The sequence below is a fragment of the Sceloporus undulatus genome, chromosome 2, assembly GCF_019175285.1.
Source record: "Sceloporus undulatus isolate JIND9_A2432 ecotype Alabama chromosome 2, SceUnd_v1.1, whole genome shotgun sequence".
NCBI lineage: Eukaryota > Metazoa > Chordata > Lepidosauria > Squamata > Phrynosomatidae > Sceloporus > Sceloporus undulatus.
The window spans coordinates 46,709,295-46,732,463 of NC_056523.1; the positions used below are offsets into that span (position 1 = coordinate 46,709,295).

The 23,169-nt window shown below is 39.1% G+C and overlaps 1 protein-coding gene across 4 annotated transcripts in view; it reads right to left on the bottom strand.

Moving 5' to 3' along the window:
- Nucleotides 1-285: 285 nt before the first annotated feature.
- Nucleotides 286-23,169, bottom strand: part of LOC121924450 (protein SSUH2 homolog) — a 38,321-nt gene continuing 15,437 nt past the window's right edge. For 3 of the 4 annotated variants that reach the window (XM_042455931.1, XM_042455930.1, XM_042455932.1), the window contains 10 exons: nucleotides 21,440-21,521; nucleotides 19,084-19,213; nucleotides 15,023-15,083; nucleotides 13,417-13,541; nucleotides 11,900-11,962; nucleotides 9,537-9,625; nucleotides 8,473-8,565; nucleotides 7,524-7,629; nucleotides 5,589-5,702; nucleotides 286-2,390 (listed from right to left, as the gene is read on the bottom strand). In XM_042455931.1, the coding sequence (XP_042311865.1) occupies nucleotides 2,250-2,390; nucleotides 5,589-5,702; nucleotides 7,524-7,629; nucleotides 8,473-8,565; nucleotides 9,537-9,625; nucleotides 11,900-11,962; nucleotides 13,417-13,541; nucleotides 15,023-15,083; nucleotides 19,084-19,213; nucleotides 21,440-21,521 (1,004 nt within the window). In that variant the 3' untranslated portion in view covers nucleotides 286-2,249. The remainder of the gene's footprint in view (nucleotides 2,391-5,588; nucleotides 5,703-7,523; nucleotides 7,630-8,472; nucleotides 8,566-9,536; nucleotides 9,626-11,899; nucleotides 11,963-13,416; nucleotides 13,542-15,022; nucleotides 15,084-19,083; nucleotides 19,214-21,439; nucleotides 21,522-23,169) is intronic. The other variant, XM_042455933.1, reaches the window with a different exon arrangement.

Here is a 23,169-nt window from a genome sequence, read left to right on the forward strand (position 1 = left end):
CGCCCTACTTTTTTTAACCACTGGGAAGAAATACATATACAGTGCTCCCTCGGGTTACGAAATTAATTCGTTCCGCCGCTCCGTTCGTAACCCGAGTAATTTCGCAACCCGAAAAGGGCTTTCCGTTAGCGCTGGAAAGCCGCGTGTTTGAATTTCGCGCCGAAAAAAATTTCGTAACCCGAAAAAAACATCGTAACCCGGAACAGTTTTTTCCAATCTAACTTTTTCGTAACCCGGAAATTTCGTAACGCGATCAATTCGTATCCCGGGGTACCACTGTACACCAGTTCCAGGATTGGCATAGGAAATCCCTCTGTTTGGGGGACATTCAGTGGACTGAAAGACTTTAAATCCCACATCAGGCCTCACAGTCTACCCCTTTTTGTCTGTAGTAATCTTGGAACTCCAACATTAGAGGAGCAAGGGCTTCAGATGCTTCCATTTTTGTGGTGGTGAGGTTTCGCAGTTATGCAGAACACTGTTTTACTGCATGGAAATAAACTTGTCCTACAGAATGGCCTGAATTCTTCAGATAATTCTTCAGGTCCAGATAATTCTTTTGGTTAACATGGAGTATGTTGAGACTTTGTTGTTTGGGTGCTCATCACAAAACTAGGTAGCTGTCAGCATAATCCTAATCCTAGATCCACTTTGCTGGAGGTGTCTAGAATTAGGCAAAGGTCCTTCCACTGGTCTTCTCTAGTGAGGGGACATGCCACTCTGTTTATAGAAAGTTCCACACACAAAAATATATTAGTCTGAATTATGTGGCCTGACTACAGTAAACCCAATGAATCAACACGATTTATTTGTTTATGGACTCATCATTCAAGAATTGATTCATGGAATCTGCTCAAATTGGGACCAACCAACAGGACTTCTGTCATCATTGGCAGTGCTCCTGTAAGCAGTAGTTGATATAAGAACCTCACACATGCCCTATAGGCTTTCTGTGAAGAAGGCATGAATATTCTTGGATCCACCAACTCAACAGGACCTCTGTTTCCCTGGGGCATAGAGAACCTTTCTCATTACCAAAAGAAGTGGGGAGCTTGTACTATTGAGTCAAAACTGGGAGAAACAGCGTCCACCCTAGAACAAGCTGACCATGTTTGGACCTCAATTTTGGCTGCACTTTCAGATTCAATTTTCAGCACAACTATTCCTTGAATTCTTCCATTACATAATCTTAGGCAAGGCAACATGACAGATGCAGTAAGATCCTCTAAAATCTCAAACTGAGATTTAAAGAATATTCACACTTTTTCTCATCCTCAACCCAAAGTAAAGTGCCTTTATATGTCTCAACCCATTTTGCAAAGAGTTCTTTCATTTAAGGATTATTTGTAAACATTTGCTTCCATAAAGAGAGATTGCATTTTGTGTAAAATCCATTCTTTCCCCCTGCTAAATTATGTTTTATTTGTGAAAAACACATATTTCATAAAAGGGCTCCCTGAATTCTATTGGATAGAATTTTCTTGGGACTCTATGCTAACATAAATTCAGACTGTACTAGAGGTTATACTTTTAACATACTTGTATAAGAAGGTATTTAGTATGTCTTCAAACAAGTAGGTCCTCTTCAACCTATAGTGCAAACAGATGTCTTAAGGCTTTGCTGCTCTTTTTCCCTGACCTGGAATGGTCACCAATATGTAAGTTGAACATCACCAGTACATATGTTTTATACTCTGTTGGCACTTAACAGGATCTGGACAAAAGTTGCTCAAAGATTGGCATGTCTTACAAATAAGGCACTGAAATGTCAGGAAAATCTAGTAAGTGAAACATTGGGGGGGACCTGTCTTTCAACTCCTGCTCCTAAGAAGGTACTTCTGTCACTGTTGTTGAGATGGAAGCCATTTAAACATTTTAACAAGAGGAATTAAAATTACTGCAGAGTTCTGTACATTATGTCCTGCTTGCTTGTCAACAAGATGTCTATGGTATTGTTACAAAGGCATACTCTAATGTACTGCATAGAAGAAACTAAATAGTTGACTTAAGAATATTATGTGGAATAATGTAATAATGCAGTGTCTCAATTTGCATCCAAGCAAACAGTTGTGTGAAGAGCATCCCAACATAATTTCAGCCATGTACTCCTGTGGAGGGATACGTCAATAATGTATCATCGTGAGAAAAAAACTCTCAGCATGGTGGAATCCTGCAAGATGATGTGAAAAACAAATAAGGGTGGTTGGCAGTGTCACTTGATAGCAGAATGTCCTATTGGTTGACCTGTGTCACATGACAGAACAGCAGCATTTTGCTGGATAGCCTTTGGTGTACACCTTATTCTCTTTACCAAAAACATAGAAGGAATAGAGTTTCCCTTTCCATTCATATTCCACCTTTGTGAGTGGCACCAATTCAATGGTTTGTTTCTGCAAAAAGAAAAAAAACAATATTATAATCAGATTTGGAATTAATATAAATTACCATTGGGGAATCAGTTGCATCCAAATGCAAATGTCACCAGTCCAACACCTTCCAGATCTAGCAGACTACAAGCAATACAATCCTTAGATGATAGAGCTATGGGCAATCAGAATTGTAATCCAACAAATGGAGTGAGGGGAAAGTTGCAGAAAGTTGTTCTAGTGCTTGAGAAACATTAAAACCTAGAGGGCACCTTCTCCTCCACTCCCTATGCATGCTAATTTAGCCAAATCTTGCTAGGCATGCTTCTTGTTGATCACAGGATAGCAACTTCTGCATCTATGAATGGACCAAGAAATCAAAAAGATGATTCATGCTTTTGTCTTTCATCTCAGGTAGGCAGAGAAGCTCGCAAGAATGAAAAAAAATTTAAAGGTTCTCACCACTGAGCAAGATTATAAAAGTTTTTTCCTATTTGTTTGTTTGCAAGTCAAATTTGTGTAAAACTTTCACACAGAATGTTTTGCACACACAAAAATATATTTTGCCCAAGATGCAATTTTTTCTGCAAAAATGTTTTTGTTTTGTTTTACAAAATGCCATGTTTTAAACACACACAAAAACCTTCATGAACATATTACCAAACAAAAAGTCCCAAAGTGTGATAAATTTCAATGTAGTTGACAATGTTAGAACAGAGCATCTCAACATGTCAAGAAATCATTTCTCATCCATAACCATATGTAATTTGGGACAGTTCTGGGACACCTAAGGCAAGAGAGAAATCTGAGTTGCTGTATGGGAGAATTGTGCAGATTTTTCCCTACACATCCGATGGGACACATGTTTGTTAGCATGCTAGAGGTCTTGTTCTCAACCTTTGTAGGTTTGAGCTTAATTATATCACAATATTTCAGATGCTTCCACTGACATCCTTCCAAAGAAAGCAAGAAGGCAACCAAACAATTGTATCTGTGGTGTTCCCACCACCTGGAAGATTGGGTCTAGATGCTGAAACAACATAGTCTACATTGTGCATTGTATTCCTGGCCCACAGAACAGTTGTATTTATATCCTTAAACATTTTTATTCCCTAGTTTTCTGGGATTTTTAAAGCCCACAAGTCTAGGGCCAGAACCTATTAATATTAAATTAAATATTAAAATTAAATATTATGATCTGGTTGTTAAGACTGGCTAGTTTGGCAGGTGTAAAATAGGGCTTTTTCAATGGTGGTAGCCAAGTATGAAAGTCTCTTCCTGTTGCATTTGTTTTCAGTACAAATGTTTAGATAGACCATGAAAACCTTCCTCTTCGAGAACCTTTAACAACTTGTGCATTTAGAAGTGCTTTTGTTTATCTTTTCTTCTGGGTAATACACTTTTTTCAAACTTGTCTTGTCCTTTTCTGTATATGGCTTTGTGAGGGCATTTCAGATATCTTGTTTTTAACCCTTTTGTGAACATTGTGCCCCACAAACTATATCATCCCCTTTGATACATGAAAGAACAATTTTTTTTGGCCTCATCTAAATCCAATTAATGTCTGCAAAACAACCAGTAGTGCAACCTGAATGCAGCCCACTGAACCAAATCCCTGATGAGTTTGAAATCTGAGACAGGCAGCAAATCCAGAAAGTTTATCACGTGAATGGTGAGATATTTGCTATGGATAGTAAACTAAGGCCTGGTACAGATGGGCCTTTTGTGATGCCCTCGTCATGTGCTAGGGTTGCCTGGGGGCGGAGCACCCACACACTCCACAATCCTCGCATGTGACAAGGGCGTAACAATGGCAGCGCTCTATATACATGCGTGGCACTGTGCGGCACGTACGTACTGAGTGCACCAGTGGCACACTCAGTATGCCGCCACCATGGGGTAAAAGGAACCCACTTTTCACAGGTTCCTTTTCCTCCACAGGGAAGCCACATGATTTGGCGGCTGCAGCCTCCCTGTGGAGGAAAAACAGCCGCCGGCAGGCCTCCCTTTTTGGGAGGTCTGTACCGTGCCTAAATTTAGCTTGGTAGATCACAATTTGTGCAGGTCTCCAATAGTAAAACTACCAGGAAGCAGTTCTTCATTGTTCATTCCCCAGCTTATGCAGATCAGTCATAACTCATGCAGTGATGAAGAGTGATGTTACATTCCCAAACAGCCCATTGTGTATCTGGAAATGGGTGTAACATCCACAAATTTAACATTATTGTCTTTTGAATATTTAACCTTTGCAACACGCATCACCTGGCATATATCACACAGTCGGCCCTTCTTATACATGGATTTTTTTATACACGGATTCAAGCATACACCATTTGAAAATGTTCAAAAAAAGTATAAATTTCAAATATCAAACTTTGATTTTCCATTTTTATAAGGGACACCATTTTGCTATGTCATTATATTTATGATTATGTATTTTGTTATACATGAGGTATCTTGAAACCAAACCCCAGAGTATAACAAGGGTCCACTGTATGTGAAAAACTTTGTTTCAGAACATCTTCCTGTTAATTCTGACAGGCCCATTCCTTTCCTTTCTATTTTTGTTTTATAAAGAGAGAGTAAAACAAAAGTTTAAAATACAAAAACAAACAATTCCCTCTGTATCTCCATGCACTATTCGCTTAACAACCCTAAAATTTCTCCATCTCTTATCAAAGGTCTTTGGCTAAGATACAGGAATTTTTGAGAATTTAGAGAAGAAAGATATTTTTGAGAAGTCAGAAAGCCTCTAAACTCTTTTAGAAGTTGTTTTACATGTCTTTCATGGGAATAAAAAAGCAATGTGGGAGATTTGGTGTAACATTTCATAATGTGTGTGTGTTGCGGGGGGGGGGGGGTGACACAGCATGTAGTCCCAACTGGAAGAGACTCACTGATGAGGTAGAACTTACATAGGTATCGATTTACCAATATTTAATTGATCCAGTGTGTCTCACCTAGTTTGGACTAAAACAGAGTTTGCAGTTATGTATACTGGCACTGTTCGCATATTTTCTTTCCTTTTAATAAGCTTCTTTGTCAAATGAACATATTTTTCTGTCAGTCGAAGAGTTCAAGATTCCAAGTAGTTCTTGCTTAAGAAAATCCTACAAAATTCATGAAGTTGTCATACACACACAGACACACATCAGAAACAAGTTTCCATGGAAGGCTCAAAGAACAAGCATTTTAAGAAATCATTCACTCCATTCCACCCACCTGTTTCAGGATATGATGAACACTTCCTAAGGCTAACTGCATTCTATGTTGTTCAATACATGCTCGTGAATAGTCTTCAATGGATGTCTCTGGGAAATCAATAATGGGAAATACCTGGAGTACAAACAGGGACATTCTTATAAATCCATTTGTAAGGTATATTTTTAAGGACAGGTTGAGTCTCCCTAATCCAGAATTTTGAAATCTGAAATACTCCAAAAACCAAAACTTTTTTCAGGGTGGTTGAGATAGTGACACATTTGCTTCTTTATGGTTCAATGTACAGAGGCTTTGTTTCATGCACACAACAGTTTAAAAGATTGTATAAAATTACATTTGAGCTATGTGTATAAGGTGTATATAAAGTATAAATAAGTTTTATGTTTCCATTTGGGTCCCATCCCCAAGATATCCCATTATGTATGTACATGCAAATACACGTAGTCCAAAAGCCAATACTAACAATAACAATAATAATCCAAAATCAAAGCCACTTCTGGTCCCAAGCAGTTCAGATAAGGGAGACTGAACCTGTGATTCAGAAGTACTTAAGCACCCAGATGTGATGGCATAATTGTTTATAAATTACTGTACAGAACAGAGGATGAGCTTTCTGTGTCATAAATATTTGTGCTGAAGAGGGAATTTTGGCAGATGCTGCTTCTCTTGCTTCAAGAATGAGGCATTTTGGGGTGTACTGAAATTTCCTTTCTATACAGGACTCAAAGGTATGGTGTCTTGTTCATCAGAACAGGAGTAGGAAACCAGTTTGGAATGGTGAACCAGATCTCAAATGCCACTAATCCCCCATGGGCTGGTTGATGTCAGGAGACACAACTATGGTGCTGATCAGGATGTGTTCCAACATTTCAACAGCTGATTACACTGTCCAAATATAAAACTGCATTAAAAACCTGTCTTTTATGGTGAATGTTTAAATGGATTTTTAAAAATATGTATGTGTCTTATTTGTTCTTTTAAATTGATAAATATTTTTAACGAATGTTGTGTATTTGCTAATCTGTTGTTGTTCCCTGCCTTGATCCATGGGGAGAGGGTTGTTGTTGTTGTTTTCCCACTGGGTGACCTTGAGCAAATCACATGCTCTCAACCTCAGAGGAAAGCAATGCTAAACCTCCTCTGAACGAATGTTGTCAAGAAAACCCCATGATAGGGTTACCTTAGGGTCGTCATAAGTCAGAAATAACTTGAAGGCACACAACAACAACAACAACAACAACAACAACAAGGTGCATAGCTGGTGCTTTACTAGTTTGCATTGAGGAAGTCAGATTTTCTCCTTGCCTTTCCCATGCAGGGACCTTAATAATGGGCTACATTAGGCACATGAATCAGTTTCCCTCCCCTCTGGTAAAATGTAGCTCTCCTAAAAATCCAAGGCCAAGTTGTCTTTATGTGACATAGCAGCAAGCATAAATGAGTCCACTAACATAGGAAACTCCACATATACTTTTGCAAAAGTGTGCAGATAAACCCCTTTTAAAGCCTTCCCTAAGTGGTAATTATACTTTACAATGGAAATATTTTGCACCTTCACAGTGTTGCATATCATGTGTACATAAAGATACAAGAATCCCAACTAAATTAATTTCAGTTCCAGGTTGTAACAAAGAAAAGATGGAAAAGGAGTCATAGGAGGCTGAATACTTCTGCAAGGGACCATATCTATGTTGGTATCCAACTGTTGCTGCTAATTACCTGAGAATGACTAAGGGCCTCCAAGTCCAACTGCATAGAAAATGTAGTTGTACTCATGTCTACATACAAGCTTAGCATGTATAAATGACAGTATGCATGGTATATATGCTACCTTCCACAAACTTTGCATACTCAATCACAGACCACAGACATGCACCATGAGACACACACAAACCAAAATACAAAATACAGGCTATTGGATTGCAAATGCATTACCGAAAAATTTTCATCACAAAGTATTTCTTCCCCAGTTGCTTCCTGTAAAAGGTAAATTGGAAAATTGGGATCCTTGTCTGCCAGGTGCTCTAAGATATTGTTCTTCCTGATGAGGAGAAAAAATGAGGGTTGTTTTCATTTTAACATGCACCTTGAGGCCTGAAGCACTGAGCAAATATTAACATCATACAACTCATATCCGCCTTTGGAGAGAACTAAAAAGATACATTGCCATTTCAATGTTTAACATGTTTCTTGACAAGAAGGGAACACTGATTTCAGTGAGACTGACTCCTATAGAACTGTGGCCTAAACTGCAAGGAAATTCTCTCCTGGCTGATACAATTGCCTAGGTATGCCAAGGATGCCACTACATCATATTATAGCTGTAGTATTCAGGAGTAATCTCTGTCAATAGCATGTCCAAACATATGTTGAGAGTGTTCAACAGTTATTCCAAAAGCATACTCTTATTACTGGGTGAGTGGGGGAATTATGTACACCGGGTCACACCAGCAGTTGCAGGACTAACCTCCAATGACACACTTGTCCTCTTATGCCATCCATGCATTTATGAGGCCTACACATACTACTGGAATCCCATGTGATTGGGAATGTAAGTATCTGAGTCGATCTTCCTTAAATGTATTGGCAAATATATGTACAGAGTATGTGGCCAAAAGGAGGAGGAGTGTGTCCTGCAGTGCTCTGGAATATACTGTTTCCCTTCATGTAAATAACATGGACACAGAGCTTATAACCATCTTCTGTTGCATTCACATTGCATTGTTAAAGTGGTTGTTTATCACTTTAACCACCATAAATCTGTCCTATGTAATCCTGCAATTTGTAGTTAAGTAAAATAATTTTCTCTCAGAGAACTCAAATGCTACATTTCAAGGAAAATGACTAAAGAATTCTGGTTAGCTTTCTTTGCTTTTCAACTTACCAAGTGATTGTAAGTTCAGTATGAAATAACAAGACACCATTCCCACTGCAACGGTAACACTTCAGCCACCCATTGCTACGACAACTGAAGCAGCTGGGAGAATATGAAAAGAAACAATACCAAATAAATTTATATAAATCCTAGAATGCAGAGTCAACATCTTTCTTTAGTGTACAAGTAATTAGATTTACAATTTTTAAAAAAAAACATGATTTTTAACATTATCATTAATGCAATGGAACATGCAACCCTAAGGCAACCTATCATAGAGTTTTCTGGGGCTGAGAACATGTGTCTCAACCAAAGTCACCCAGTTGATTTCCATGGCCAAGCAGGGAATCAAACCCTGGTCTCCAGAGTCATAATCCAATACTTAAACCACTACCCATAAATCCAACTTTTGTCTAAGTAATTCTCTCTCTCTCTCTCTCTCGCTCGCTCTCTCTCTCTCTTTCTTTGGTCATTGTGAAGGTAAGAATTTGCTATCAACCTTCTGCAACATCAAACTCCCCCCCAAACCCAGCTTTTACCAGATTTAGCCCCCACCAACATGGCTGATGAGGTGGCACAGGGTGTCCAGTGCTGACATCATTCTTCATAACTTCTGAAGGACCATTTGCCATTGCTGAAAACCCCAGAAATGTTTAGAAAGAAAGTTCCTGTCCTGAAAACTGCCACATTAAGGTAGGGCAAGAAACAGATGGATCCCGGTGTGGCCCCCAGGGCTGTCCGATGGCCCCAGGCCCCTCCAGATTTGACCATTCTTTTTCAAGCCCAAAGAAAGGGTGAATTACCACTACTGGATGATTCCAGGAGCAGCAATTCTTGATTGAAATAGATTGACAAAGGTAACTACACAGTTTAATAACACATAGTTCCAGTTTTTCAAAACTAGCAGTAGACACCTGTCCAATTCTGGCTATTCTTTAGCTTTCTGGACAGGCTGTTGGAACCAAGAGGCAAAAGAAAAAAAAATGGCACTCAGAGCTCCACATTTGCCTTCTGCTGTATTACAACACCACAGATTTTTGGGTGGCAACCTAGCCAAGTGTATATTCACTTACTGACTGTCTCCTGTTCCTGAACACCACGAGCAGATGTTGTCGCCTTCCAGTGTATTGGTTCCACTACCACCACATGCCGAACATTTTTTCTATATTCGAAGAAACAAAATACAATCTAAAGAAAGCTTTTTGCTTTGCTTTTTTAAAACTTGTCGTTAAAAGTCATTCTTTCCAATGAGAAAGGTGGTAAAAATTCCTTTTTCTTACAGTCTTACAAGTAGTATCTGCATCAAAATGATGCAGTGGATTCTCAAGAGTTCCAGCCAAGCAGCAGGATGTTCCACTGTCTGGCACTAGCCCATGCCAGTGGCACCACTAATGTTGGTGTCACCCAGTGTGGCAACTCATGGTGTCACCAAGACCCTGCCATTGCTCTCCTCCCATACCACACCCTACAAAATACTTAGTAATGTTTTTTGCACTTATGTTACACATAAATCATAATTCCCATATCTCGGCGAGCACCTTGGACACTCTACTGGGTGTTAGGAAAATTTCTTGAAACATCTCTACAGGCCTTGCGACCTGGGGGGTGGCTGAAAGAAATGGACCTTGGGTCTGGCTTGAAGGTATACCCCAACTTTAATATTTGCAGATTGGGAAGGGGGACTTCTTGCTGGGCTTCCTTATGCAGGCTGTCCAATGGCAACCCAACTTATGGACTGTCGTTGAGGGCCCAGGTGTTATCATCTTTAATAAGCTGCAAAAGTAGTCTGCAGTAAGACACCGGTATGCAGCTTTCCCTGTCTCCCACATCTGTTTGGTTTTGATATTAGTGGCAGTTCCATTAAGAAATCATTAAATAGGTCAATAAATGGCCCTGTTTTAACCCATACATTTGTGTCTGGTTTCTTTATTCCATGGGTAGAATAGCAAAGCATAATATTCTGACACTTCAAAGGCATTATTGTAAGTATACATTCTTTAAGGGTACTGATGATAATTTTGCCAAAGTAAATTAGAGGCACATTGGTATGCTTACATTTCTGAATATTCTCCAACTTCTATAAGAATTGCATACATTAAATTTATATTGCCAAAGGTTATTTTTTTAAAAAATAGAGAAATGCATTAGTAGAAACAAAATAGCAAGTGATGTATATGGAGTTCTTCATCAAGGAAACACAAATGCAGGTAAGGAGACAACTAATATTTAAAAAATAATTGATTTGGAATTGCACTTGTTTAAATTAAAAACATGGTTTCAACCAAACTAGGAAATTAATATGTTTACCAGCTTCAAAACTATCCAAGGCTTAACTTGGGCTGGAGAAACAGGAAAATTATGATAAATTACGATAGTTAAAGGTTTATCATAGTAGGCTATGAAAAGAGAAGAGAAGGAAACTGAACACAAAAAGTGGCAGAAGGCTTTGGTATTTCTTGGATTAATATGTATTGATATGAGAGACTAAAATGGACCCAAGATTAGTTAATAGTGTAGAAGGTAGTTGGTATAAAAGATAACCACTCCTTAGTACCTGAACAGATAATCTGAGCTATGAGAGTGATGTGAGAGATATGAGATTGAGATTTTGGTAAGGAAATAAGACCTAATTCAACAATTTAATTCTCCTCTAAAGCACCAGTGTTTCCTCTAATTGTTGTGTTTCCACTCAGCCATGGAAGGCAATGGCAAGCTCTTCTGGATAGATCTTGCAAGAAAATCCTAAAATAGGGTCACTATAAGTTAGAAACAACTTGAAGGTGCATGATAATAACAATTGTTTTTCAAATTGAATGCTTCAATGTCTACATTAACAGGATGAAGGCAGACATTGGAGAGAATGCCTAAATACCCTAAAGGCACCATATTTTGTTTGATCTGAGGAGCTAAGCAGAGTTAGCCCTGATTAGTACTTGGATAGGAGACCACCAACAAATACAAGGTGCTGTATTTCAAAGGAAGAAACTGCCAAAACCACCTCTGAGTATTTCTTGTTTAAGAAAAGCCTATGAAATTCATAAGATTGCCAGAAGTAGGCTGGTGATGTGCACATACACACCCACAAAAGAACAGAATATCCAAGGAGAACATTGCTGTTGAAAAGAAACAGTTAGCTCAGCAACAATGTTCTGAAATGTCCATGTCTGTTTTTCTAATTGTCCTTTAAAATATACATTTGTTGTTGTTTTGTTTCTTATTTACTGGGAACTAGGTATCTCTATGTCATATATGTTTTTATAAGAACACTTTCTGCATCTAGTTTTTTGTGGATTTTTCAGGCTATGTGGCCATGTTCTAGCAGAGTTTCTTCCTGATATTTCGCCAGCATCGGTGGCTGACTTTCTGTGTCTGTTTTCTACATGACAGTATGCAGAAAAGGAAACATGGATAAGAATTATGTAATGTCTCTACCAACCTTGCCAGTGCCCTCACAAGACTGGCACCTAATTGCGCCACATCCTTTGCAGTTTGGGCAGTTCTGAAACAAAAGCAAACAATGAAGCACAGTCACCAAGTCAGATGGGTGAAAATTATTTGGATGCAAACAGTGACCAATTACAAAACTCAGGATTCTAATCTCCATTATACCATGTTTATAGCCCTTGACATGGAGACAGATAATATTTAACATTACTAGGCATCTTAAAAAAAAATTATATCCCAAATAATATGGAAAATCTGCAAGTGAGATAATGAGATTCTGATCAATACCTGGCCTGTTCCTCTGAGTATCCCATTCCAGTGTAACACTATTTTTTTCTAAACATTAGGAGGAACTTCCTGACAGTAAGGGCTGTTTGACAGTGGAACACACTCTCTTGGAGAGTGGTGAAGTCTCCTTCTTTGGCGGTCTTTAAGCAGAGGCTAGATGGCCATCTGTCGGGAATGCTTTGATTGCGATTTCTTGCATGGCAGAAGGTTGGACTGGATGACCCTTGCGGTCTCTTCCAACTCTATGATGCTATGATTCTCAAGCTGTGGGTGGCTGAATCCGTTGCTAAAGAATCCATTGGTATGGTGGGCTGACTTTTTAGTCTTGTTCATTTAGCTGAACATAATTTTTAAAAACTAAAAAGAAGGTGAAGACCCTGACAGGTGCCATTTTTACTGAAATGATGAGTTGATGAAAGAGACACACAACCTTTCATTAATAATTCTGCAGCCCACAAATTCAATAAATGTGTACATATTCTGTTAATGCACATTTATCCTCCATCCCTATTGCTTTACTGATTATAAAACTGTTTTCTTGCAAAGATGGAGGTGTCATTGTGTAGAGGTGTGGTGAGGAACTTTGAAGATTTAGATGTTTTGGGCTATACATTTCATAAGCTCTCATCCTCGGCTATGCTTGCTGAGGCAGATGGATGTTGTAAGCCAAAGCATCTGGAAAGCCAAATATTCCCAATACCTGCTGTAAAATAAGCACTGTTTCTATATATTATATCCAAAAGAGACATAATGTACAAAATGAAGCAAACGTGTTTTCTGCTGCTCCAGAAACTAAAACATGAACCAGTGGATTCAAATTACAAGAAAAGAGGTGCCTAAACATTAGGAAGAACTTCCTGTTGGTCAGAGCTGTTTGACAGTAGAATAGGTTTGGATGTTTTTAAATGAAAGTTGGAAGGCAATTTCTCAGGAGTGCTTTTCTTGAGGAGTGCTTCTTCACTCTTCCCCCTATATCTGCACAGTAGTAGTGCTAGTGTTGCAATTCTCCTTGGGTCAGGCTAAGATCCACAAGTGGGTACCAACCCACCAGCTAAAAATCCATAGACTAAGAAAATTAGACCTTTTTCCATACAATGACTTTATATATAGCTCTGGCCTTGAAAAACTTGAATGGTGGGGAAATGAAGAGCAAATATCTTTAAACCTCTATTAAAATCCAAACCAGAGCACAAGCAGTTTCCTGTTTGGTTTTGTTTTTACCTCTACTGAATAGGAGTGTGGTATTGGGAGATGCATTTCACAGTCTGTAAACAGAGGAGGGGGATCCACCATAATTTCCCATGGAGCAGGTGGTGGTGCAACAGCTGAAGAGTCCACAAATCCACCTAGAAAAATAAATACCCACAAAAAAAAAATATAATAGTCAGGAAATGAATCTGTTCCAAGTTACATGACAGGAGAACATACATTTACAGATTGCCCACCATTACACATTTTCTTCCTCAAAGTAGGAAAATGTCTCAGGATTTCTTCAATTGCAATATCAGTTTCTCCTGAGTCATAGGTTCTAGTTAAATTGTTTAAAAAATTTTTTTAAATGAAGCAGCATCTGACCCACCACTTCTCTCCCCTTCCCTGCACATTTCACTCTGCCCTATCTTCTGTAGGAGTACACTGACTACCTTTTGGACTGATTCTATTACAATTTTAACCTCACTACTATTAGCTATTTTTTGCTGTACATAGAAAGGCAGAATAATAATAATAATAATAATAATAATAATAATAATAATAATAATATCCCAACCTTCTATGCAATGCAACCAGGGCAGCTTACAACATTAAAATATACAGTCCAAATCCTCCAATCCCACCCCACCTTAAAATACAATTAAACAATTTACAATATAAAACATAACTTAAAATAATAACAACAAACGACAGTGACTTCAGCAAAAAAAAATAATCAGGGTCCAACTTTTTTCTCAGAAGTGCATGGTGGCTTTTGTCCATTCTGTTCAGTATCATTCCCCCTTTCTTTGCCCTTCCTGAGGGAGAAAGGCCTGCATATAATTCCCATGCTGTGGAAACTGTGTAGTGAGATGAATTTTCACAAGTGTGCAGGGTTTTTTTTAAAATAAGAGCAACAAGATGTTCTGTAGTACCTTAAGAATTTTTATGAAGAGCCTGCAATTTTCAGCTTCCTTCGAACTGTGTGACACAGAACAATTTTTAAAATGCATGATCTGCAGTATGAAATAATTCACTCCCTTCCATAGAGGGATATAAATAATTTTTTGGTCCTGTTCCTGAGAGGAAGGATGGCCTACTCTCTCACACTCTGAGCTCCAAGTAAACAAATTTCATTGTAGCTAGTTCTATATTAGGAAGTACAATTCCTGTCAGCAGCTGTTCACAAGTTCATAGCCGTTCCTGTTGCTGCTGCCGGGAACAGGCTCTCCTCCTTTCTCAATGGGAAGATCTGTAATAATTATGTTAGCTTTACTTACATGCATTTTAGCCTACCCTTCCTTCAAGGACATTAGGACAGTATATGCAGAACAACTTGATTTGGTAAACAGAAAGGTTTTGTTGTTATGTTCCTCAAAGTCAATTCTGATTTATGATGACCCTAACAAAGAGTTTCCTTGGCAAAAATTGTTCAAAATGAGTTTTCCATTGCCTTCCTCTGAGGCTGAGAGGCTATAACTTGCCCAATGTCAGTTGGGTTCCATGGCTGAGCAGAGATTCAAACCCAGGTCACCTGGAATACTCAAAGCACCACATAACTCTTTGCAAAGTTGGGCATAGAGATGCGATGAGAAGGCTTGAACCACTTTTTTCTTCTTTTTCACAAATAACTCACCATTATAAAACTCACTGGCCACACATGTCTCTCTTGTTTCAGTGAAAGTTTCCAGACGATACTGAAAGCAAGAATAAAATGGATATAAACATAACATAAGGTGATATAAAACTGAAGTGATTCTTTGAACCATCAGATCAAAGGCTTCTTGAGTCCCATGGTGGCCAACTGAAAGCTGAAGGGAATATAGTTCCTGATAGCTGGTATAGAGAGGGATTTTGTCTCTGTTAAGGAATGAATATTTAATGCACATGACTAGTAACCACCAGAAAGCTTATCCTCCATGTGATTATCTAAACACCTCATCAAATGCTCAGAGTTGCTGGTCTGCACATCTTGTGGTCACAGAAGCCACAATTTAATATTGTACTATGTGAAGAAAGACTTATTTTCATTTGTCCTGGATTTCTTACCATTCAGCTTCAGCAGATGACTTAAGATTCTAGCTGTTTCTCCACAACATGCATAATTTTAAACAATTCTTGCTTGCACTTTTTTCTAAGTTTATATACCACCAAATGTTGCAAAATTTGTTCATAACAGAATTGGTTCACCCGTTTCAAACCTCAGTCCTAAAGCATATGAATTTAGGCAATGACATAATATTTGTGAACCAGTTTGTATTATTTTCCTCCATTATTAAGACCAATATCCTTCCAGACGTCTTGAATGGTTAATGCCAGCATTATGTTGAAAGGATGACCTTGCAGATAATGCTTATCCTAACTCTGTCGACCTACCTGCTCCCTTTTAACACTGACTGTTTTAGCTATAATATTTCTTTAAAGAAACAAGTGGCTTAAATCCAACATAACAAAATTCTCTTATATTTGTAAGTGCTTCCTACTTCCCTAAGTAGAAAAAAGACCAAGGGCATCACTACTATGGTTAGTTTCATTTCATTTGGATGAGCGGCACCTGGGCTGCTTTCAATCCACCTCACTTAATTTAAAGCTGGTATAGAGAGTTTCTCACTCTTCTGTCTCTTAATTCAAATTGGTACAAGCTGTTTCTCTGCTGCTTCCTCTAGCTGAAATTTACCAAAAACAGGCAAGATAGATTTCCAATCATGAACAATGCTATGGAGTAATCTTAATGTCACTTCCAGTTGTTAAGGTCTCTGATCAACATTAGTTGTCATAATATATGCTTTCATTTTGGGGTTCAAGTTGTGATTTCATCACTCCTTACATGGACCAGGAAGAGAGGGAATTATACTGGAAATGAACAATGAGGACTGAGATGGTGTCACTGGGAAAGGTTTGGCTGTCTCAAAGTGTGGAATATGCTGCCTTGGAGTGTGATAGAGTCATGTTTTTAGAGGTTTTAAACAGAAGCTGGATGGCCATCTGTCGGACCTGCTTTGATTGAGCTTGGAAGGGGCTTGGACTGTATTGTCTTTGTGGTCTTTTCCAGCTCTTTGATTCAATCATTCTGGGACCATGGTCTGTGCTTTCATGAGGAAAGATTTCTGGCAAGAGATGGGCTATATCTCATGGCTGTTGGCAAGAACATATTTGCTAAGAGACTTGCAAACCGGATCAGGAGGGATTTCAAAGAGAAATTTAATTTAATTGTCCAGAAGTTGGAGGAGTCAATGAGGATATCAGCTGATTTGGACTTTATCCTAACCAACCAATTGTGCAGTGGGAAGAAGAGTGACCACATTCTCCTGGGATTTGTTATACAGAGGAAAGCGGAAACCAAAGGTGGGCAAACATGCACTCTAGACCTTAGGAGAGCTGACTTCAGTAAGCTAAGAGGAGTATTGTGTGAGATCTCTTGGTAAGAAATACTAAAATGGATAGGAGCTTCTTGAAGACAAGATATTGATGGCACAATTGAAGAAATGGAAGAAGTGGAAAATCACCAGAGGAATACAAATGTGTAGACAGTAGGTGTAGAGAGAATGTAAAAAATTCAGAAAAAGGAGAAGATAGGGAAGACAACGAAAAAGCAGAATTTCTCAGCATCTCTCTCTCAAGTCTTCTCCCCCTGCCAAAAAAACAACAACAGTGCTCAACCTAGTGAAAAACAGAGTAAATGATGCAGCAAGGGAACTGCAGCCTAGCATAAGTAATGAGGTAGTAAAGGAATACATCATAGCTACTCTGCTTGAATTCAAGTCCTCAGGGCCAGATGCATTTCATCCAAAGGTACTTAAGGACCATGAAGATGTAATCTCAGAACCACTGGAAATAATCACTGACAATTCTTGGACAGCAGGAAAGGTCCCAACACACTGGAGGAGGGCACATGTTGTCCACATGTTCAAAAGGCAGCGGGAGGGAAGAGGACTTAAACAACTATTACCCAGTCAACCTGATGTCAATACTGAGAAAGATTATTGAGCAGATAATTAAACAGTCGGTGAGCACTTAGTGATCACTAAAAGTCATCATGGGTTTCTCAAAAACAAGTCATGCCAGACTAATGGTATCTCCTTTTGCTAGAGTTACAAGCTTGGTCGATCAGAGGAATGCTGTGATGTTGTATATCTAGATTTCAGTAAAGCATTTGACAAAGTTTCCTCACAATCCTCTAACAGACAAGCTTGTCCAATGTGGCAAGACAGTGCTGCTGTTAGGTATATTTGTAATTGGTTGAATGACCAAACTCAAAGAGTACCCCTCAATGGCTCCTCTTCATCCTGGATAAAAGTTACTAGTGAGGCCCAGAGCAAAGTCATGGGCCGATTGTTGTTCAACATATTTATGAATGCCTGGGACAATGGAATAGAGGGCATACTTATTAAATTTTCAGAAGCTTCCAAATGAGGAGAGGGTAGCTAATACCCTAGAGGACAGGAACATAATTCAAAATGACCTTAATAGGCTGGAGAGCTGGACAAAAACTAACAGAATGAATTTAAACAAGGATAAATGTAAGGTATTAAACTTAGGCAGGAAAAATAAAATGTGACACGTGGCTTGACAACAGTACATATGCAAATGATATAGAGGTCTTGGTAGACCACAAGTTTAACATGAGTCAACATGTGACACAGTTGTCCAAAAAAAAAGCCAATGCAATTGTGTCCATATCAAGGGATGTAAAAGTACCTCTAACCAGCTTTGGTCTGAGTTCACCTGGAGTATTATGCCTGGTTCTGGGCACTATAGTTCAAAAAGAATATTGACAAGCTGGAACATGTTCAGAGGCTGGCAACCAAGATCTTGAGTTCTGGAAACAAAGTCTGATGAAGAATGGCTTAGGGTCCTGGGGATGCTTAGCTTAGAGAAGAAGAGACTGGGTAGTTATTTTAAAATATTTTAAGTCATGCCATGTTGAAGATGGAGAAAGCTTATTTTCCAGCTGCTCCAGATTTTTGATCATGAATCAATGGATTCACATTGGAAGAAAGTAGATGCCACCTAAATATTAGGATGAACTTCCTGATATTAAGAGCTAGTTCCACAGTGCAATAGACTGTTCTGGAGGGTGGTGGATTCTCATTCTCTGAGGATCTTTAATCTCTTGGTAGTAGTTTGTCCTCCATCACAGGGGTTAGACTAGATTATCCTTAGGGTTCCTTCCAATCTTTGATTCTATTATCTGTTTTTTATGTAGAATGCAAATTTGTTAATAAAGACCCTTAGCTACAGCTACTTGCTGATTGTTAATCCTGCATATCATGAATTTTGACTACACCCTATTGCTGTTTTGAAAACTTGGCAACACTACTGAGTACTGTTTATTTGGCCCCTATGGTCTACCCCTGTGGTGGCAAACCTATGGCAAGCATGTCAGAGATGGCATACAAAGCCATTTTGGGGGCACACGGAGGGTGGGAAAAAGGAGAAACAGGCATGTCCTAGGCCTTCAGCTGTCTCCAGGGAAGTCCCACCCCCAGAAGACAGAAGTCCTGCTCCCAGAAGGTGGATGTCCTGCCTCTGATGTCCATCCCCCAGAAGTCCCACTCCCGGCACCAGGTGACAGCCAGTGCAGGAACACCTTTGAATTTGGGCACTCTGTCTCTAAACGTTTTGCCATCACTGGTCTTCTCCAACTGCCAATTAGGAATTTATCTGTTCATTTTAAAAAGCTACTTTAGTACATACTCTGAATGTGTTGAGAGGAGTGAGATTCCGGACTTTCATATGCTTTGCAGGGGCACTCCTATAGCAACACTTACTGGATGCATACCGCCGAAAGGCTTCTTTAATGTCTTGTTCAGAAGCAGAGAGGCTGCTGGGAAAGGAAATGGAGACATTGCTCTTTAATATCTACAATAATTATTGTAGTTTATATCCCTGCTATTTTGAGCCTTTAAATTCCCAGTATCTGATTTTCCTCACAACATTTCCTCTATAGGGAGAAAAAACTTGAAATTATCCTATAGACAAGGCTGCTGACCAGTGTTGTGTGCCTTCAAATAATGTCTGGCTTATTGTGACCTTAAAGTATACCTATTATGAGGTTTTATTGGCAAGATTTGTTCAGAGAAGATTTGCCATTGCCTTCCCCTGGGACCAAGAGAATGTGACTTGCCCAAGGTCACCCAGTGGATTTCATGGCCAAGTGGAAATCGAACCCTGGTCTCCAAAGTTGTAGTCCAGCACTCAGACCACTCTGGTATAATCTACCAAAGCCTGGCAAGAGTGATTTCTAAACATGAGGGATGTCAAGAAGGAATGTTAATGTCTTCATCTTCTGAATGAAGGTCAGAAGTAACAATAAAGGAATAGGCTTTCCCCCAACTGAGATACCTTTGGTCTTCGCGATGTTTTGGACTTCATTTCCCAGAATTCCTGACAGCTGGCCAAGCTCGCTGCGACTTTTGCGAGTTGAAGTCTAAAATACCTGGAGGACCAAAGTTTGGGAACCACTGCTTTAGAGCATACAGTGATGCTTTATACCATGTGAGACTATTGGCTGAGCTAGCTCAGTACTCTCAGTACCAACTGGTAACAACTCTCTGGGTTTTCTGAGAGATGTCTTTTTCAGCCTATCTGGACATGCCAAGGACTGCTGGGAGGCATTTTAATGCCCTAATACCTTGCCTGTTTGCCTTTTCCTGATAACCTTTAGAAAGAAAGAAGATGAAAACACTGTTATTCTCCCTAGCTTTTAATGTATTGTTCTGCTGCTTCTGGGTTTTGTTTTTACTCTGCCATTGTTTTGTTTTTTACTTTTAAAATGCTACTATTCTTTTAACTGTTTTAATTTTACTCCTCATACATTCGTATGTTAAATAAATGTAATAGAAATACTTTCAATAAAATAGAAGCATATCACACTTCAAGATTAACTGTTTCACTATACAAAATGTACACTAAACCATGAGAAGCTTCAACTAACTGTGGAAAACCATCTTATAAAAATAGTGCCATAAATACATATAATTCTTCATGTGGATTTTATAGTACTGTCTTCAAGGAGCAAGGGTGGGAAGCCTGTTGTTTTCCAGATACTACTGAACTGCATCTCCCATCATACCTGATAATTTATCATGCTGGCTAGGCCTGATGGGAGCTGAAGTCCAACAACATCCAGAGCACCACATCTTGTACAAGATGTACAAGAAGATACTCTTGCTATTGAGGAAGATGTCAGAGGCTGTACAAAAAGAAGTGAGGTTAAAACTAAGCCAATATAACAAATAAAGAAAAAATAGAAAATGAGAGTTAACTGACAATTAAGAGACTGAGAAATATAAATTGTTAGCTGAGAATAATTATGGATACAATAAATATAAGCTACTTTTTGCACCTACACACACTTTCAAGTTACTTGTTGATTTATGGTGACCTCATGAATTTCATAGGGTTTCCTTAGTCAAGGAATACTCATAGGTGTTTTTGCCAATTATTTCCTCTAAAATATAGCCTACAGCATTCATCAGTGCATCTGCTATCCAAATGCACCCTACTTACTATCCAAGATCAGACAGGATCTGGTGCCTTTAGGCTATTTAGGCAGGCTAAATAGCCTAACCAGTTTGGTGTAGTGGACTGAGTGTTGGACTAGGACTCTAGAAGTCCAGGGTTAAAATCCCCATTCAGCCATGGAAACCTATTGATTGGTAATGGACAAATCATACTTTCTCAGTCTATGAGGAAGGCAATAACAACCCCACTCCTCTGAATAAATAATAATAATAAATAAAAATTTTATTTATATCCCGCTCTTCCTGTGATCAGGGCAGCTTACAACATTCTTGCCAAAAATGTTCTAGGATAGGGTTGCCATAAGTCAGTGTTGGCTTGAAGCTACATAACAACAACACTTAAGCAAAGTGACAACTAGCATGCACTCTTTCTCATGTTTTTAGTTAATCACTACTTAGAATGCTTGATTAGGGCTATGGAGATAATCTCAGTTGAAGGTTTAACCCAATGTTTACTTCTGACAAGTATGATTACCCTGTTCAACTGGGTACAAAAAGCAGAATAAATTAGGAAAGGGCTATCTTACTTCCAGTCTTTTAGATGAGGAGGGATTTCCTCATGTTCTTCACTTGGCAGTGGATCATGTGAACCAGGCAAAGATACATGTTCTGCATTGCAAGAAGAAACAAAATATGACACTTTTATATGAGTAGCTTTTCTCCAGGGGATGAGCTTAGGCCACTGCATATTATACAGTTAGGAAATGTCTTCACATACTGAATATGTAAGTAATGAACACCATGACATAGCTGAACACAGGCAAGCGGTGGTGTGACTAGGGCTGACAACACCCAGTGTGGTAATTGATGGTGACACTCCCCCCACATTGATCGCATCATACAGAACACTTTGTAAAGTTTTTTGAACTGATGTTATTCATAAATTGTAATTCCCATATTGAACTGAATGTAATGGCAATAGTTGTGACATGAAAACTAGCAAAATTAAAATTATACCTTTAAATTCAGTATAATACACACACTCTAAATGTGTTTACATGTACATAGTTTCATGTAGTTAAAGGGAACATATGGTAAGCTGTCATGATTAAAAAGAATAAGTTAAAAAGTTTTTTAAAAGCAAAAATTTAAATCCTACATTTTAAATTGTAATTTTTTAAAACTTCAAGCATCATCTTTCTCCTCCCACTGAGCCTCATCCCACTCACATCATCGCTTCAACAATGGGATGCAAGTGAATGCCAAAGGCAGATGTTTACAGAGCAATGGAGTCACCCCCCCCTCAGGATGTCACCCAGTGGGGTTGGGTATGTCTGCAGCCCCTGCACTACCCTAGTGACACCCGTGCAGTGGAGAAGGGGGTCATGTGATGGTGAATAGGTCAAAGGAGTAAGGAAAAGCAAGATCTCAATTTTAAGTCTGCGGAGCAAAGGGAGACAGTGTGGTTGAATCAACTCATGTAATGACAGGGGAAGGACAGCAAGGCCCTTGAAGACTTTCTCTTTGATCTTTCTCCCTTTAAAGGAGTTTCTTATTCTTCTCTTTGCCAGATGCCTTAGAGGGCTTCTGCTGATGGCCTACTTGGTAAACAGAGAAGCTTTTACTGAAGCAATCTGACCACATGTTTCATACCCTTCAACTGTCCCAGTTAGACAGGGATAATCTCAATTATTGCTTCTTCATCCCACTTTTTCAGCATCTTCTAAAACAGGGGTAGGCAACCTTTTTGATCCGGGGGCAGGGTTGCTGTCCCTCAGACAACTGGAGGGCCAAAGCCAAAAAATAAAAAATTAAATAATTTTTTAAAAAATTAATTAAATAAATAAACCGGGACAAATGTAGGACAAAATTTTCAAATGGAGGACACATTTTATACAAAAATGGAGGACACGCAAAAAAAAATAGCTGATTTTTTAAAAAATGTTAATATAAATGCATGTTTCGGAGGCTTCTATAGAAAAGTGCCCCCCTTGCTTGCCGCTTGCCCCCCCTTGCCCGCCTCCTCCTGATAGGCCAAAGGTCCCACGCCCTCACGTGAGAGGCCAAAGGCTCCGGCTGCAATCGGCAGCAGGACCGGGCTGGGGCCAGTCCCAAGGCCTTGCCGGGCCGCATCCGGCCTGCAGGCCGCAGGTTGCCTACCCCTGTTCTAAAATGTCCCTTTTTCTCTTTCCTCCTCCCATTCTCCCTTTGTGTTCAGCTTACTTCCATTGTTGCAAACTGAGTTCCAAGTGCAAAAGTAGTTTGCCCCTAATTAATAAAGCAGTGGAGGAAAGAAAAGAGGGGGCAGATTTTTTTT